The sequence below is a fragment of the Panulirus ornatus genome, chromosome 46, assembly GCF_036320965.1.
Source record: "Panulirus ornatus isolate Po-2019 chromosome 46, ASM3632096v1, whole genome shotgun sequence".
Lineage (NCBI taxonomy): Eukaryota > Metazoa > Arthropoda > Malacostraca > Decapoda > Palinuridae > Panulirus > Panulirus ornatus.
Window position 1 is genome coordinate 10302142 of NC_092269.1, and position 19292 is coordinate 10321433.

At 39.4% G+C, this 19292-nt stretch overlaps 1 protein-coding gene across 2 annotated transcripts in view; it reads right to left on the bottom strand.

The window, feature by feature from the left end:
* Positions 1-205: 205 nt before the first annotated feature.
* SREBP (Sterol regulatory element binding protein) overlaps positions 206-19292 on the bottom strand; it is a 47542-nt gene continuing 28455 nt past the window's right edge. For both annotated transcript variants that reach the window (XM_071688822.1, XM_071688823.1), the window contains exons 13-15: positions 5000-5164; positions 4698-4833; positions 206-762 (exon numbers count right to left, since the gene is read on the bottom strand). In XM_071688822.1, coding sequence (XP_071544923.1) covers positions 542-762; positions 4698-4833; positions 5000-5164 — 522 coding nt within the window. In that variant the 3' untranslated portion in view covers positions 206-541. The remainder of the gene's footprint in view (positions 763-4697; positions 4834-4999; positions 5165-19292) is intronic.

Genomic DNA, 19292 nt, shown 5'->3' on the forward strand with positions numbered 1-19292 from the left:
ACTAGCATCTTTACCAAATATATTCTCAACATTCATTCTTGTCTTGTAATTTCTATTAACCGCTTATTATCTTAACCTAAAACTGTACATCCAAAATGCATATCTGTATCTATGCTCATGTTTGTTGAAGCCATAAAGAACTAGTAGCCACCAAGGCATTTTTTTTGTGTGTAAGGTTTGCATATCAAGGATAATCAAAGTCAAGTTTTAGACTAACAAAAATAATTTCCACCATATATACATACATGGAAATTTCTTTACCACAATAAGAAAAGCAGGTACAGCCATCAACAATAATCATGTCTTTGGTCCTTCAATGCAAAGATGCAAGGAATAATTTTCCACAAAAAGAAGTCAAAGGCCACAAACTACAGATGAGATTATAATTTCCAAGGGGTAAATTCTGAAGGTGCTGCTGAATTAAAATGCATGATACACAAAAAATGATAAATCATCGAAGGTTTTCACAATTCATGAAGTGAATGATGTAGTATATGATATATATATATATAATGCAGGTTACATATGTAACAACCTTCAATCAACCATATGATGATACTCCAGTCCCCAGACTCTTCATCAATGTGTAACAGTCTTGAAGTCTTCTCTTATCACCAATTTTTTCCAGTGTTTTTGCTGCTTCTGCCAGCATTCCTGCCCGCTCCCCAGGAGAAGATAGTAGCTGTGAGGGAAGGTGCTGACATGCCAACATTAATGCAGTTGCATGTTCCCGCTCACCTGTGAAGCCCCCAAGCTTCTTGTCTGCAAGAAAGGAATGAATATTTATAAAATCTGGAATTATGCAAGAAAAAAGAATAGACTAAAGCAGTACAAGTCTGAACTGCAGACAGTATATCCTTAAAAAGAAAATATATGAAGGGAGATACACATCAGAATGATTATATAGAGGGTAACAAGAGAGATTGAATTAAAAGGATAAATGATTTCTTTCTATAATGTAAATAGGATCACAAAAGTATGAAATGATACTTCTCAAACGTTTTTCTGCAGTCAAGTGGCAAAGGAGGATCTTGCCTAACATTTCTGATGCAAACTCACACACTCAAATGTCATGGCCACTCACAGCAGCTCCACCAGCACTACACAGAGGGCAGGAATGTATGATGATGGTTATGTCAATTTAATGTATACACAAATGTAGATGGACCAGTAAGAGATGGAATTCAAGGATCAATAAAGGAAAACACAACTGATAGAGTTGAAATTGTGGAACAAAGCTGGCAAAAGAGATATGATCTCGTGTTCTGTCCAGAGAGGTATATGATAGCAAGAAGGAACATAAGGGCAAAAGTGTTAGTGGTTTGGCCCTCAGAAACAACAGAAGTTAGCCCATACAGGAAATACATAATGCAGGGAGGAACTCTAACAAAAGAGGTGCATAAGTACCATAATCCATCAAAAAATCCTCATAATCCAAAACAATGAAGAAATACTTAGGATGGTGAATGAACCTTTTTATTAAAACAAGCACTTCTCAAAGATGGTACAGTAAAACATTAGAGATTTCAGCTTAAAGAGAAACACTGGTATCGTCAATAACCAGTGTTATGAATATCAAAAAATTTAAGATAGTGACCTTCTAAATGTTGGCTAAAATGTTACCAATTAAATAAAAGGATACTCGAGTATAAAATACCTCCTTTCTAAATATAAATGTGCAAAACATTAACAAGAAGTGTTACAGATAGGTAACAACACTTATGGCCACACTTTTTTGATTCTCTGTCTGTCTCAGTCTCAGTCTTGACAGGGTGAAAGATGCATGACAAACAAAAAATCTGATGCAAGAGGTTCACATCGGTAAGCTGTGTTTGAACATCTGTATTGGAGAATTTGATGACAAACTGACTCTGACTGATTAGAAACCCGTTTTCCAAGGCTCGTTACACTGTACACTCCTTTGGTTGAAGGTCCATGAGTATGAGCTGCATCCTGATAATTTCTCACAGAATGGTAACTGGTTTTGGTATCCAAGAACATATTGATTTGGGAATTAAGTATGATCCTGCCATTGGCATATTTCGTTCGGATTTCTTTGCCGAGTCGACCAGTAAAACTAGGATACATTAGCTACTTGTAAACAACTTGACTATTGTACTAAATAAAGCTAAGTATCATCAGTACATTATTTCTAAGTAATATAATAATGCCTGTTAGCCTAGACTTCACATGTTGAGGAGAAAGACAGTATATGGATGCTCGAGTTGGTCAGTTGCACTTAACCTACTTTAGCCACTGAAAGTTCAACTACATTTTACTGTGTTTCAAACATAAAACCTAACTGTGAAGTAATCAAAAAATTACTTGTGTTTGTGGAGGTGCATTTCTGAGGTGGCATTAAATCTAACGAGTCTCAGAGGGGTCCAAAAATAACTTCTGATTTTGCTCGAGTTGTGGTTTTCAGGAAGTCCCATGGCATTAAGGAAGAATTATGTATAAAGCCACAACACAAAAGAATATCAGACTGTTGTGTGTTCTTGACCTATAAAGGGCTCATGGTCTTATTGATATTTCACCATATAATCTGAATGTATGCAAAGATACACAATATGGCATTTGGAATACTGTTCATGATGTCATTGGAGAGTCAAAGTGCCAAGGGAGTGGAAAAGGGAAATTATGAAAGGATACCAGAAATAGAGAGAAGCATTAAACTACAAAACAGTCTCCCTTACAAGAGTGGTCTGTAAGACACAAGGAAAAATAATCGTCAAGCAAATGGACAACTTTCTGCATAGGAGGGATTACCTATATAACTAAATGGTTTCTGGAAAAGGTCATATTTCTGCCATAGACAAAAGGGGAAGGCTGGTTGATTGTCTGTGTCTGGAGTGTCGGAGAGCTTTTGACATTACTGCATAAGAGGCTGATAAGAAAGCAGAGATAAGCTGGCAAGAATAAGGTGACACTCCTATGATGGATGGAAGATTCCCTTAGAGTGGAACACAGGACACATCACAGGAGCATTCTCAAAATGATGGGTCACCAATGGGGTGCTGCAGGATTCTATTCTGATAGCGTTACACTTCCTTATCTATGTGAAGGACTTGCCAATGATACAGACTCCTACATGAATGTTTGCACATGTAAAGGTCATGAGGGATGTGAAAAGCAAGAACACCTGCACCAACTTAAAAGAGGACCTAAAAGACTCCAAAGTTGGTCTGATACAAGGATGGTGAAATTCTACTTAAGAAAATGTAATGTGGATGGAACACAGTGAAAGAAGTCTTCAAAATTATTAAAATGCAGGAAATAAGCTTAGGACTAAGTGTGTGAAATGGACTTGGGAGCTGACATCACCCATAACTACTGCCAGAGTCCCAAATTAAGAAACTAGTAGACAAAACTATCAGATGTCAAAAACTGAAACAGCTTTCAAGTATATTTAACGGTTAAGTAAACATTCAAGCAGGCTGTTTATACCCTACATAAGTCCAAAAGTGAAATATGCTTCTCAAGTCTTAATAACCACGCCTAAATAAAGACCTAACACAGAAGGTTTAGAGGAGGGCAACTAAGATGGTAACAGTTAGATCTGAGTCACAAGAAAAGACAATAAGCCAGAAATTTCCCCACAAGAGAAGAGTGAATTGAACTTGATTACAACCCAAAATAATGATGCAGACAGTGAACATTTCTCAGGAAGGTTATTTACATAATCTACTGATACAAAATTGCAAGGTAGCACCAGGAAACAGAAAATCACCCGAGGCCATGAAATTAAGACGCTAAAAAAGATGTAAAGAAGTACTTTATAGCATAAAGGTGGCAGATAAGTTGACTGTTAAAGGTTGTAGAATTAGTAGTTGGATACAAGGTCGTGAGATATAGGAATAAAACAGGAAATGCATGGTAGACATGAGATTGGCATTGCTCTGGAAGAGATGAAAAAGGCATATGGTAGATTGCTTGAAAGGATTTTAGCAAGGAGTAGGGAAGAATATACAATGTAAAATATCCGAGATTTGGTTCCTGATTTGAAGAAATAAACCTCTATAGATAATTCATCCACTCCATCTTACACTATCTTTCACCTGCTTGAAAATATCAAGCTTAAAACCACACAAAACCAAGCATTCACAACATTCACCACCTTCATGGAAACCACAAATGTCCAATATCCATACAATGAAACCAAAATACTTTCAAAACAATCTTACCACAGTGTGCTTTCAACTCGGTTCTTTGCAACAACTCTAAACCTTTCTTAGCTCAACCACACCATAGCCAAAGTAGAAATAAAAAGTGACCTATTTCACACTTACAGATCCTCCCCTCCCAGCAACCACAACAATGACAAAACATGTACACGTTGAGAGAATCCAACAAGCTTTAAGCAACCACCTGATCAGACACTACCAAGATACATACAAGTTACCATTTCTTGTCTAAGTTCTGGACATCCATTTGTCTCTACAAGGTAACACACTCTATCAAAGTATCATAACATATGTCATGCCACATTGTAGACAAAACAATTACTCCTCACTACCCTGTTTTCACCCCACAAAGACAACACACAAAACAAAACTATATTTTAAGGCGGAGTCCTACCTGGTTGACATGGCCGGCTTCCCAAGTGCTGTGGAAACTTGAAAATATGGTAAGGTAAGGCATACAGTAAATTTCATCTTAAAACTAAACAAGACAAAAGGTATTTATGATGTACTTACCCTTTCCACATATAACAGATGGTTTGCTGTATCTATGTCTAAGTGACCTGTCCAGTAACTGCTGAGTTCGGGCAGGTGAAGCTCCAGCCATCATACGAAGTGTTGCTTCATGCAAGAATACCCGTGCTAACACCCCCTATCAAGATAAAGCCATTATGCACCACAGTGAGTTTGCCAACTGTCCATTTCATAATCAAATGCAGCACATATTGTAAGCAAAAGCTGCATAACCAGCATATACAAAGACATTTCTGTATACACAAAAATATATTTCAAAATGAGCTGTAAAATCCATATCTTACAGGAATGTGCTGAACAAGTTTCCGCAGCAAAGCCAAATCATGCTGGAAACCTTGAAGCATATAAGCAGGGGCCACAGACAGTGTATCACAATCTGTGGTAGCCTCTTCCTCCCACACAACTGTTCGCACTCCTAGGAGCCAGTCCACTACTATTAACTGGATACTCTGGAAAGAAAAAGAAATTGGTAAAGCAACTTCTGCAATCACTGATAAACATCTATATGGGTTGTACATGGTATTCACCATATTGTAATATTTTTAAATTTGAAGTTACACCATAATCATGGGGCCAGTAACATGTCATAAAAACTCTAGCTTTTAAAAATACTGCAGAATCCCTTCTAATTTCTGAGTTGGCTAACTTTCTGGGTTAGTCAATAAAGTATTTCAATTATATATAAAGTTCACAAGGGAATTTTTACAATGATATGGAACAACTTCCCAACAGGGAAAAAAAAAATATTTTGTTTCTGATTTCCAGTTTCTAACAATCAAAAGTATAACTGTGAAACCTTCAACCTTCCCTCAGAGATGCCACTTCATCAAAAGATACCTTAAACTTCAAATGTGAGTAAGTGCTAAATTCAGTCTGTGACAGAAGTCATGGCACAAGAGGGCTGCTGACTTTAATTATTGTGAAATCATGTGATGCATCTTACAGAGACCCTGGCAAATGTAATACGTTAAGTCGTGCATCAATAACACTGATCATACATTCAGCTACGATGTGATAATGTGTCATAGCAATCAGTTTGTGTTTAGCAGCCATGAGGCCCATGTCTTTAAGTACCTCAGTGAGTTGGGATTTTTTTCTCCACATTTGTCTTTGATTACCTAGCTTTGATGTCATCCTATTATGTCCAGGAGTTACACTGAAATAGGATGTTGCAGCAGTGATAGCCATATACAGGCAAAGCATAATTTGAAATATGTCACTGAGCAAACAGGTGTCTGCCTGTGGACTGTCCAAAGGTTGGTGAAGCAGTTTAGGAATGAGGAGCCCAATTCACCACATCCTTTTCCCAAGCCTCAAACGCCAATATTAATGTCTCATAGGACCCATAAAGTGACTGCAAGACAAGTTAAGGCCTGCCCATTCCTGACAGCATGAGAAATCAAGCAGAACCTTAAGTTGCTCCAATGTCTCACTAAAAATTTTCCAAAGGTTCCTCATAAAGAGTTGGGATTTCGTATTTCATACTGGTGTAAACCTCAAGTGACTGCCACCCAGAAGGGAAAACAAGTGAAATTTTGCAAGAAATACAGTGTCTATGATCTGGAAACATAGAGAATAGTTTTGTGAAGTGACAAGTCAATATTTACTGTAACAAGGAACACCAGAGGGAGGGTGAACGGGCCTCCCCTCTCGGACCCACACCTGTCACAGTATATAGAAAATGCTATAAGACCTTCTCTTATGATTTGGGGCTGTTTGATAATCTTTCCCGAGAATGTGAAAGTGAAAAGGTGATGTACTTAAATTTAATCAACAACTATTTACCTGATTCATTTAAAAGTGCATGGGCAAAATATTTTGTGCAGAATGAGGCTCTCTACCACACTCCTACTGGGTAGGCAGACACCAACCCGGGAGGTATATTACCATCATTACCCACCTAGGTATCAAGAGGGTTAGTGACGGCTGCATAGTAAGCCAGCACTTCATGGTTGTCAAGTTGTACTCCTCTGACCCAGGTAGCTGTCACTTCTTTCTGCATCACAAGTAACACTTGACAATACCTAATTCACACGACTCATTCTTCATAACTCTAGACTTTTCCTGTGATGAGTACTTTGCAACAGTCTTGCCTTTTGGCAAAAGGGAAGGAGCAACAAAAAGTTGTGGTATGAAAGAAACATTAGTGAAAATAATAGATAGGAACATTAAGTGGGAGCCTCTGAAAACACTGTGCTACAGTTGTCCTCTGCCAATGACCTGTTAAGGGCGAGACACTGAAGGCTAAAAAGTGGCACTAGAGTTCATAATTATGGAGACTTTTACCATGGCCACTCACTTGAGGTTCCCAGAAGCAAGAGGCACTGGATATATAGATAGAGGTGAAATAATCAAGGTCAAGCCAGGAAACATCCATAACCTAAACCTAATTAAAAACCCATGGTCCGTTGTGAAGCGAAGACTATATGATATGGATAAGTCTTCTGTACCAAAATTTGAGGCAGCAACTAAGCAGGTATGGGGCAGTTTTTCCCCCACGTTTTCAAGAATCTTGCTAGCAGCATGATACATAACTGCATCAAGAGAAAGGGGAATGCAACAAAGTATCATTCATGTTGGAAATGTTAATTAAGTTTCTTTTTTATGGCCACTGACCATAAAGAAATTTCTCTTCTACAGCTCCCAACCTAACTTGGTACAGACTGTACATGTTGCATTTTCTCTATTTATTCTGACCTAGAAATCAACAGAAAAGTTACATCATTTTAAAAATCATTGAATATGAAACTGGATATTGTACATGATGAGATCTACCAAAGAGATAAGTGGTGTCCTAAAGTGCAAGAATGCAAAAGTGACATGTTGTTTGGTGGCTGCACACAAGTGCCAATGAGATGAAGTTCAAGACTGCACTGGGGTGCAGATGTTGAGTGTTTGTCAGGTCGTTTCAGTGTAGGTAACTGTTTTGACAAAGTGGTGACTGCTGGGAGGGGTAAGGAGGTGTCTGAGAGCACATGAGGCTGGGGTGAGCTTTATATTTCAATGGGGAGGTTGGAGGGTGGTTAAGAAAATGCATGGATGGGAGTGGGACAATGCCAATACACAAAATTAAAACCCCAATTGTCAAAAAGCAATTGTAAGGTATTAGAAAGAATTTTGTTATATTGTGTAGTTGTCAAAACTGTGGTGGTTCCTATTCAGTGTGGTTGTTCTGAGTGCTCTATTTCTGTCGAGTTGAAGCTCTGTTATGCTTGCTTTAGAAAGAGTGGGTAACAAGGTTATATATATAGGCACAGCTTAAAATTGTAAAAAAAATTTGTAATGGCTGTTGAAGGCTTCTTTTGTCCAGTCCAAAGTTCATACCAGTGAGATGTTCTAAAATCATCTAGTTTCTTTTTGAACTATGTTGATGTCTGAAATTTAGAAGGGAATGTGTTATGTGTGATGCTTAGTGTGGTTGGTGTACTGTTGAGTGACAGTTCATCATTCACGGTAATGTAGGGGAGCCGTGTATTGTCGAGTGGCAGTTCATCGTTCAAGGTAATGTAGGGATGCCATGTGGATTCATGTCTGTCCAAAGTATAAGCATCAGAGCATCATGGATTTCAGTGTGGATGTAGTTGCTAAGTTGTGTGAGTTTTAAATGCTTGTTACAGCATGGAATATGGACTTTCACAGTGTAGCAGTTAGAGTTCCTAACTGTGATGCATAAACAAGCCACACAGGGCTGGGCACATAGGTTCAAATCCTGGTTGCTACAGGCAGTCTGCATTCAACCTGGTTGTTTATCCTGGAATTACTATTATCATTATTATACTTTATCGCTGTCTCCAGCATTAGCGAGCTAACTCAAGGAAACAGATGAAAGAATGGCCCAACCCACCCACATACACATGTATAATCACACACGTCCACACACACACACATATACATACCTATACATTTCAAAATATTCATATATACACATACATACATACACATGTACATAATTCATAATTGCTGCCTTTATTCATTCACGTCGCCATCCCCACCTCACTTGAAATGACAACCCCCTCCCCCCACATGTGCGAAAGGTAGTGCTAGGAAAAGACAACAAAGGCCAAAGGCCACATTCATTCACACTCAGTCTCTAGCTGTCATGCATAATGCAACAAAACCACAGCTCCCTTTCCACATCCAGGCCCCACAAAACTTTCCATGGTTTACCCCAGACACTTCACATGCCCTGGTTCAATCCACTGACAGCACGTTGACCCTGGTATACCACATCGTTCCAATTCACACTATTCCTTGCACGCCTTTCACCCTCCTGCATGTTCAGGCCCTGATCGCTCAAAATCTTTTTCACTCCATCCTTCCACCTCCAATTTGGTCTCCTACTTCTTGTTGCCTCCACCTCTGACACACATATCCTCTTTGTCAATCTTTCCTCACTCATTCTCTCCATGTGACCAAACCATTTCAATACACCCTCTTTTGCTCTCTCAACCACACTCTTTTTATTACCACACATATCTCTAACCTTTTCATTACTTACTTGATCAATCCACCTCACACCACATATTGTCCTCAAACATCTCATTTCCAACACATTTACCCTCCTCCGCACGACCCTACCCATAGCCCACACCTTGCAACCATATAACATTGTTGGAACCACTATTCCTTCAAATATACCCATTTTTGCTTTCTGAGATAATGTTCTCGCCTTCCACACATTTTTCAATGCTCCCAGAACTTTCGCCCTCCCCCACCCTATGACTCATTTCCACTTCCATGGTTCCATCCACTACCAAATCCACTCCCAGATATCTAAAACACTTCACTTCCTCCAGTTTTTCTCCATTCAAATTTACCTCCCAGCTGACTTGTCCCTCAACCATACTATACCTAATAACCTTGCTCTTATTCACACTTACTCTCAGCTTTCTTCTTTCACACACTTTACCAAACTCAGTCACCAGCTTCTCCAGTTTCTCACCCAAATCAGCCACCAAGCCCTCTCATCCACAACAGACTTCATACTTGCCCCTCTCTCCAAAACTCTTGCATTCACCTCCCTAACAACCCCATCCATAAACAACCATGGAGACATCACGCACCCCTGCTGCAAACTGACATTCACTGAGAACCAATCACTTTCTTCTCTTCCTAATCGTACACATGCCTTACATCCTCGATAAAAACTTTTCACTGCTTCTAGCAACTTGCCTCACACCATATATTCTTCATACCTTCCACAGAGCATCTCTATCAACTCTATCATATGCCTTCTCCAGATCCATAAATGCTACATACAAATCCATTTGTTTTTCTAAGTATTTCTCACATACATTCTTCAAGGCAAACACCTGATCCACACATCCTCTATAACTTCTGAAACCACACTGCTCTTCCTCAATCTGATGCTCTGTACATGTTTCACCCTCTCAATCAATACCCTCCCATATAATTTACCAGGAATACTCAACAAACTTATACCTCTGTAATTTGAACACTCACTTTTATCCCTTGCCTTTGTACAAGGGCACTATGCAAGCATTCCGCCAATCCTCAGGCACTTCACCATGATACATTGAATATCCTGGAAATGGTTGATAAAAAAGAGTACCTGCCTCAGGCTATGGCATATATATATAAATTTTTTACATTCGCCATTTCCCACATTAGCGAGGTAACTTCAAGAACATATGACTGAGACTTAGAGGGAAAATTCATCATTTGGCCCCCCTTCTCTGTTCCTTCTTTTGGAAAGTAATATAACAGGAGGAGAGGATTTCTAGGCTGCCCCCTCTTTAGTCACTTTCTATGACAAGCAAAGAATACATGGGCAGTATTCTTTTCCCCTATCCACAGGAGTCCAAACTGGAGGTGGAAGGATGGACTGAAATAGATTTTGAGCAATCAGGGCCTGAAAATGCAGGAGGGTGAAAGGCATACACAGAATAGAGTGAATTGGAATTATGTGGTATACTGGGGTCAACTTGGATTGAACCAGGGGTAAACCATGGAAAGGTCTCTGGTGCCTAGATGTAGATAGGGAGTTGTGGTTTTGGTGCATTATATATGACAGCTCATGAATGGATGTGAGCAGATGTGGCCTTTGTTTGGCTGTTTCCTGGTGCTATCTCACTGACACACGGTGTGGTGATGCTGTTTCCTGTAGGGCAGAGTGGCATCAGATATGGTTCAAGGCAAGCATGAATGTACATGTGTGTATATGAATATATATGTCTATGTATGTATGTACATTCATGTATATGTGCGTATATGAATATACATGTAAATGTATCTATATGTGTACGTTAGTGGATGAGTCTTTCTTTGTCCGTTTCATGGCATTACTGAAGGAAATAACAATCAAGTATGAAAAAATAACATGCTAATGAGATGGCCTTGATTAGGCCCTCAGTTGCCCTTTCCATCTCATCTAACATAAAAATCATTATTGCATTGTAGCAATGGGTTGCATACAGCCTCTTATAAGGCTGTCTGCACAGAAGTGTGTTTGCAGCAAGGTAAGGCCAAGGGAGGTCATGCAGGAAAAGACAAGCAAAAGTGCCATTACGGAATCCAGTGTAGAACAACGAGTGTTCTGGATGTGCTGTCTTTGTGGGTAAATCTAGTGTGGCAACCACCTACAGAGTTGGCCAATCATTTTTTCATTTATCATTGAAGGTAGAGCTGAACATCATTTGTGTAAATCAACATCTGGGGAGTGTCAACTGCCATTCTGAAATCTACTGCAACAGGTATACTGTCTGGGAGAGAGTTTTTAGCTAGATGAAGTCATCCTGTGTGTTACTAAAGTCTGCACATACTATGGTTATGAAGTGTTTGGATCTAAAGCCAAACTGGGTGACGGAGAGTAAGGGGCATTTTTTTGTAGTCAACTGTGAAAATGTTAAGTGTTTGCAGTTGCTAGGCAGCCAATGAAAAACCACTCCAGGACCAGATTTGGCCCATGGGCCACCAATTGAATAGTCCTGTTCTCGAGTCAAACTGACCCACAATGCCCTGTTCCAAAAAGGAGGAAGCAAAATAGTCCAAAAAAAAACTATTAACTGGTACCATTAAACAAATCTTTTTTGACAGTCCTAAAAGAAAAGCTGACTGAATTTATAGAACTGAAACATCTACTTAACCAAGGGCAACAAGGTTTCAGGGCAGGAAGATCTTGCCTTTCTTAGTTGCTTAACCAACATAAGACTTGAAACTGGAAAACAAAAAACATTGATGTGATTTCCACACTTTTTCAAAAGCATTTGACAAATCTGACCATGGTATACATAAAATGCTGAAGATGGGAATGACCAAAAAAATTGGGAGATGTATATAAAACTTTTTATCTAAGATCACAACACAGTTGTAAACGATGCCATCTCCAGTACCTCCATGGTAAAAAGCAGTCACCCAAGGAACTGTACTTTAACCCTCCTGTTCCTCATTCTTATATCTGATACTGACACAAACATCAGCCACCATTTCATATCATCCCTTAAAGGTGATCCTTTGCACATGATATAAGAATAAGTATAAAAATCACATCATTTGATGCTGAAAGGCTACAAAGAGGCATAAACAAAGTCTATGACTGTGCAACCAAGAACAACATGCTTTTAAATGTAGATAAGTTTCAGCTCATCCAGTATGGAGAAAATGAAGAAATCAAACACAGAATACCAGACACACATACGATACTATAAACCAGTTGAATAATGTGGCAAACCTTTAACTAAAAATGTCTAATAACCTAACATTCAGCAAACACAGCAAAACAAAAGTTGCTTCATGCAATAAGACAGCAGACTGAATCTTATGGACCTTCAAGATGAGGGAAGAATACTCAATAATATCATTCAAGTGTTAACTCTTTCATGAACTGAATATTGTTGTGTTCCTGCATTACCCTACAAGGCTAGTGAAATTGCTAAATAAGAGTAAGTAATAATAAGAATATGAAAGGAGTGTGGTAATACAAAAAGTATGACTAAGATAACTGAAGAGGGTGTTGAAATGGTCCTGGACACATGGAAAGAATGAGCGAGGATAGGCTGACAAAGAAAAGATGTTTCAGAAGTGGATGTGTCTAGGGGAATAGGACAATTGAAAATGGGATGGACGTAGTAAAACGGTTTTGAGTGATCAAGGCCTGAACATGCGAGAGTCAAAGATGTGCACACAGGAGAGTTAATTGGAGCGATAAGGTATATAAGGGGGCAGCATGCTGCAAATGGACTGAACCAGGGCATATGTGTAGACTTAAGGCATGACCTACAGCTGAGAATGTATGGAGAAGGGTGGACATGTTAGAAAAGAAATTTTCGAGAATGTGGCATGAAAAGGACTGATTGAGCAATATTAAGAATATGAAATGGGTTTTGGTAATACAAAAATTACAGCTAAGATGGCTGAAGAGGGTGTGTTAAAATGGTCTGGACACATGGAAAGAATGAGTGAGGATAGGATGACAAAATTGGAAATGGGAAGGATGTAGTAAAATGATTTCGAGTGATCAAGGCAAAAGGGTCAAAGGTATGCATAGTGCATAGGATAGAGTGAATTGGAGCAATAGGCTATACAGGGGGCAGCATGATGTTAATGGACTGAACCATGGCATATGAACCAGCCAAGGGAGCCACAGAAAGGTCTTTGGGTCTAGTTGTGGATAGGGGGTTATAGTTTTGGTGCATCATACATGACAGCTCAAGAATGGATGCGAGTGAATGAAGACTTTTCTTCAGCTACTGGTCCTCATGCTAGCTCACTAATGCAGAAAACAGCAAGCGAGCTTGAAAAAATATTAATTAGAATAAAAATAAGAATAACAATGCGAGAGTATTTGTCTGTACTGAAACTGTTCAAAACAAGAATAACAATGTGAGTGTATTTGTCTGTACTGAAACTGATCAAAGACAAGGAATGGATAAAAGAAGAAATGCTTACAAATATCTATGTATCAGAGTTGAAGGAATGAAGTGGAAGGAGGATACCAAGAGGATGGAAGGATATTGCAAAGGAGGTTTAAAGCATGCCCGAGATGGAAGGAACTGGATTGATATTATGTATGGGAAGCAGTGTGTTGTCTGTGGACTGAACCAGTCATATGAAGCAGTAAAGGTAAACCATGGAATTTACTGTAGGGGCTTGGCTGTCGATGGTAGGCTCAAGTACATTAATCATGAGACTGAGAGAGTGGATGAGTGCAAGTGTTACTGTTGTTTGTTTGTTACCAACATAACCTCGCCACAGCAAGAAAAACAATTGAATATACTATAATAAAACAAAGAAACACATTTATATAGGATAGCCATGCTAACGAAACTAACAATAATGTATGATCAGAGCTGGCATTAAAAACCAGGACTGTTTTATCAACTAAAATAAATCCCAGTTTGATAAGAATTTACACCCCCGATCTTTGACTAATATAACAATGTACTATAATAAAGCCTCTGAGTTCCCAAATCGTCTTCAACACAAGTTACCGATGAAAACTCAGGTTACATGCAATGTCTCCAGTAATCAAAAACTGCAGCTGCTGCTGGTGCCAACTCTCAAGGAAAGCAATGCAGAAGCACTGCAATGTAATTTTTCTGCAATGCAACTACAATGCATCCTTGCCAGAGGCAAGTCTCATGCTGTCAAGTTCTGTGTTATGCAGTGTCAAACATCTTTTATTTTGTACTAACATATTAATCTTATTGCAGTATATACATTTCTTGTGAAATAAGAGTTTCATTTCCAATCTAATGCCTAAATGAAAAGAGTGTTATTTCCTATCTGAATACAAAAAAGCACATCAAACCTTTAATGGAAAGCATTATATTAACTAATACCTATTCCCATTCAAATGGGCATTACCAAGTGCATATACAGTGTAAGGTCACTCAACATACTGAGCTTATGTCTAGTGTGTTAAAATAAACTTTAGTATTTAAACTATCATAGTTCTTTTAACCATGTCTCTATTCAAAATGCCAACACACAAATTGCATCGACTGCACAAAAATCATTCACCTAATATACCCATATTTAATAACTCTGACCCTAAAACCTCTCTATATCTTTTCATTTACCCCTGCACTTAGTTCTTCTTGTACATTCATCCACATTTTCCAGGTCTTTAAAAAAGAACAAAAAATCAGCCATACATGGCCATGAAACTTGTTGGATACCCAACATTTGTTTGTCTGCTCCAAGTGCTACCTCGCTAATGAGGAAAATGGCGATGAAAAAGTGCACTTCTAGGAATTCCTAAGGGGATGGCCACACCAAAAGTCTCCACCTATGTAAACTTTTCAACTACCATCTTCGTTGATCACAACTCCCAAATAACTGAACTTAGCATTTTCTTTATCTCCCTCTTTCAGAGTAATATGATGTTACTGCAGATCTCTCAAAAACAAGAACATTACTCTTACTCATTTACTTTCAGTCTTCCTTCCACCCAACTCCTTTAACTACGCTACAGAACAGCATTATATGCATACAATAACTATGGTAACTTACTCTGTTCTACCAATGTTTTGCTGTACCTTGCAATCAGCCTCTTTTCAAACTATCCCATCCAAAAACGAGCACAATGGCATTACACTGCCCTGGCACACAACCACATTAACCTCTCACTTGCCATTTAAGCAACTGTTTCACTGTACCATCCCTTTATGACATAAGTCTTCCAAGCAAAGTAAAGTCAAACTTTCCGCAGTCTTCATGTACGATTTTCTTAACAGATAATTACCTCTTCCCCCTTAGCGAGGTAGTGTCTGAAACACTAACATTTTGCAAACATCCCTTCTCTAGCTTATCATGCTATCTCCCTATATCTCTGACACCTACTCCCACCTGGGACCACACGTGGGAGGGGAAGAGAGAGAGCCTCCATAACTAGTAACCTCTAGTGCCACTTCTTAGCCTTTAGTGCCTCACCCTTAGGTCACTGGCTGAAGGCAACTCTAGCACGTTGTTTGAAGACGCTCCTACCAAATGTTCCTGCTGACTACTGACTTGAATGTGTTTGATGACTAGGGTGGCAGATGAAGGGTGTTTGAGTCAAGGTGGAATGCAAAGTGACACAGTCATATAGAGTGGTTTAGTGAAGAGAGAACAAGTGATAAAGGCCTTACATAATGTGAAATGTGACAAGACAGCTGGAGTGGACAGTATTATAGTTGAATTTATAAAGAAAGGGGATGATTGTGTTGACTCGTCAGTTAAGACTTTCTATAATTGTATGGACCATGGTGAGATGCCAGGGAATTAGTGGAATACATGTACAGTGCCCTTGTATAAAGGCAAGGGAGATACAGGTGAGTGTTCAAACTACAGAGGTATACGTTTGTTCAGTGTGCCTGGTAAAGTTGCATGGAAGGGTATTGACTGAGAGGTTTAAGGCATGTACAGAGCATCTGACTGAGGAGGGGCAGTGTGATTTCACAAGTGGGAGATGTGTGGATCAAGCATTCGCTTTAAAGTATAATATTTATTTACTTATTATACTTAGTCGCTGTCTCCCACGTTAGCGAGGTAGCGCAGGGAAACAGACAAACGAATGGCCCAACCCACCCACATACACATGTATATACATAAATGCCCACACACGCACATATACACACCTATACATTTCAACGTATACATACAAGACATTTACATATATACACATGTACACATTCATACTTGCTGCCTTCGTCCATTCCCACTGCCATCCCGCCACACATGAAATAACCCCCTCCCCCCCGTGTGCACAAGGTAGCACTAGGAAATGACAACAAAGGCCGCATTCGTTCACACTCAGTCTCTAGCTGTCATGTGCAATGCACTGAAACCACAGCTCCCCTTCCACATCCAGGCCCTACAAAACTTTCCATGGTTTACCCCAGACGCTTCACATGCCCTGGTTCAATCCATTGACAGCACGTCGACCCCGGTATACCACATCGTTCCAATTCACTCTATTTCTTGCAAGCCTTTCACCCTCCTGTACGTTCAGGCCCCGATCGCTCAAAATCTTTTTCACTCCATCCTTCCATCTCCAATTTGGTCTCCAACCTCTCCACATTCCCTCCACCTCAGACACATATCTCCTCTATCAATCTTTCCTCACTCATTCTCTCCGTGACCAAACCATTTCATTACATCCTCTTTTGCTCTCTCAATCACACATCTTTTTATTACCACATCCTTTCATTACTTACTCAATCAAACCACTTCACACCACATATTGTCCTCGAACATCCACCCTCCTCTGCACAACCCTATCTATAGCCCATGCCTAGCAACCACATAACATTGTTGGAACCACTATTCCTTCAAACATACCCATTTTTTGCTCTCCGAGATAACATTATCACCTTCCACACATTCTATTACGCTCCCAGAACTTTGCCCCCTCCCCCACCCTGTGACTCACTTCCGTTTCCATGATTTGATCCGCTGCTAAATCCACTCCCAGATATCTAAAACACTTCACTTCCACTAGTTTTTCTCCATTCAAACTTACCTTACAATTTACTTGTCCCTCCACCCTACTGAACCTAATAACCTTGCTCTTATTCACAGTTACTCTCAGCTTTCTTCTTTCGCACACTTTACCAAACTCAGTCACCAACTTCTGCAGTTTCTCACTCGAATCAGCCACCAGTGCTGTAATATCAGCGAACAACAACTGACTCACTTCCCAAGCCCTCTCATCCACAACAGAATGCATACTTGTCCCTCTCTCCAAAACTCTTTGCATTCACCTCCCTAACAACCCCATCCATAAAAAAATTAAACAACCATGGAGACATCACACACCCCTGCCACAAGAAACACTTAGATGAAAAGATGGATTTGTATGTGGCATTTATTAATCTAGAGAAAGTATGTGATTGAATGAATGCTTTTTCCAAAATAAAAAAACTGCACACACACACACACAAGCAAAGCAATCTAAGTGAGACAAACAGCTTTTGGAAAAGGAGAATGTATGTATCTGGGCTGTAGAGAGCATTTGACATTTTACTGCATATGATGCAGAGTCAGTGGCTGGATCACTAGCCTGGAATATGTAGGGAAACCCCTTCAATGGATTAAAGATTATCTTAGTAAGAGGGAACAGAGGACACATATTAGAGGAGCCTTCTCCAAACGAGTTGCGGTGAACAGCAGAATGCCAAAGGGTCCTGTTTTGGGACCATTACTCTTCTTGATCTTTACAAATGACCTGCATGAAGGGATGGAATTCAATCTAAATATATTGCAGACGATGAAAAGTTTCTGAGAAAAGAGAAACCATGCATAATGCAGTCTCGCTTCCGATGCACACCTAATGTCTCCTAGGCTCCAGTCCCCTCAAACAAGATGTTCCCACAAAGCTTCTTGTTGTCACTTAGGATAATAAACTAAGCTCGAAGGAACACTTGATCTCCTTGCCCCTTAACTCAAGAACATCTACATAGTTTTCACTATTCTCAAACTCATCAAACAACAGGACTACCGAAAAAGGTAGAGAAATCACTCAATGTGCTGACCCTTCTATGATCAACTATCATCATCTTAACCTCATACAACAATTCAGGGAGAAGTTGCTGCACCATCTCTGCCAATGTCATAATATCCCTTGTCCCTGGAGTTGCATGCACCACACTAACCACGTCCAGCTCATCTCAGCTCACACATATCACTGCATGAATATATACCTATGCAATCCAAAGAAAACAAAGCACCACTTGTGATTCCTAGATAAATGGATGAATAGGATAATTACTCTGTTTGTAAAATTGATAAGTAGAGATGTTCACAGGAAACATATGTTCTTTCTCCTTTCTGCATGTCATCATTTCAAATTAAAGTACAATCTTCTACAATCTAAATTACTTTCCCGCTCTAGAACAAAACAGTCCCTTACCTTATTTTTTATAATCTTGCAGAGTACATTAATTCCAAAGTAATACAGACCAAAGCAAACATACAAGGAACAAAAGTTTGACCACTTTTCATATATTTGGTGTGTGATATGGTTAACGTTTAATTCAAAACTAACAGTCCAAATGTACAACTAATTACAGTGTGATTAACATTTCAGGTTACAGAAGTGGTACAGGAGGTGTGGATCAGGTGTTTGCTTTGAAGACTGTGAGAGAAATACTTAGAAAAAAAAAAAAAAAAAAGGATTCGTATGTAGCTTTTATGGATCTGGATGTGAAGAAGATATAAGACAGGGTTGATAGAGATGCTTTGCAGAGGGTCTTAAAAGTATATGGTGTGGGAGGAAAGTTGCTAGAAGCACTGAGAAGATTTTATCAATGGTGTAAGGCATGTGTACGAGTGAGAAGAGAGGACAGTGATTTAGGAAGAGAGGAGAGTGACTGGTTCCCAGTCTGCAGCAGGGGTGTGTGATGTCTCCACAGTCGTTTAATTTGTTTATGGATGGGGTGGTTAGGAAGGTAAATGCAAGAGTTTTGAGTGAGGGGTGAGTATGCAGTATGCTGGGGATAAAGGGCCTGGGAAGTGAGTCAGTTGTTGTTTGCCGAAGACACAGCACTAGTGGGTGATTCGAGTGAGAAACTGCAGAAGCTGATGACTGAATTTCAAAAAGTGTGCCAAAGGACAATATTGTTAGTAAATGTGAAT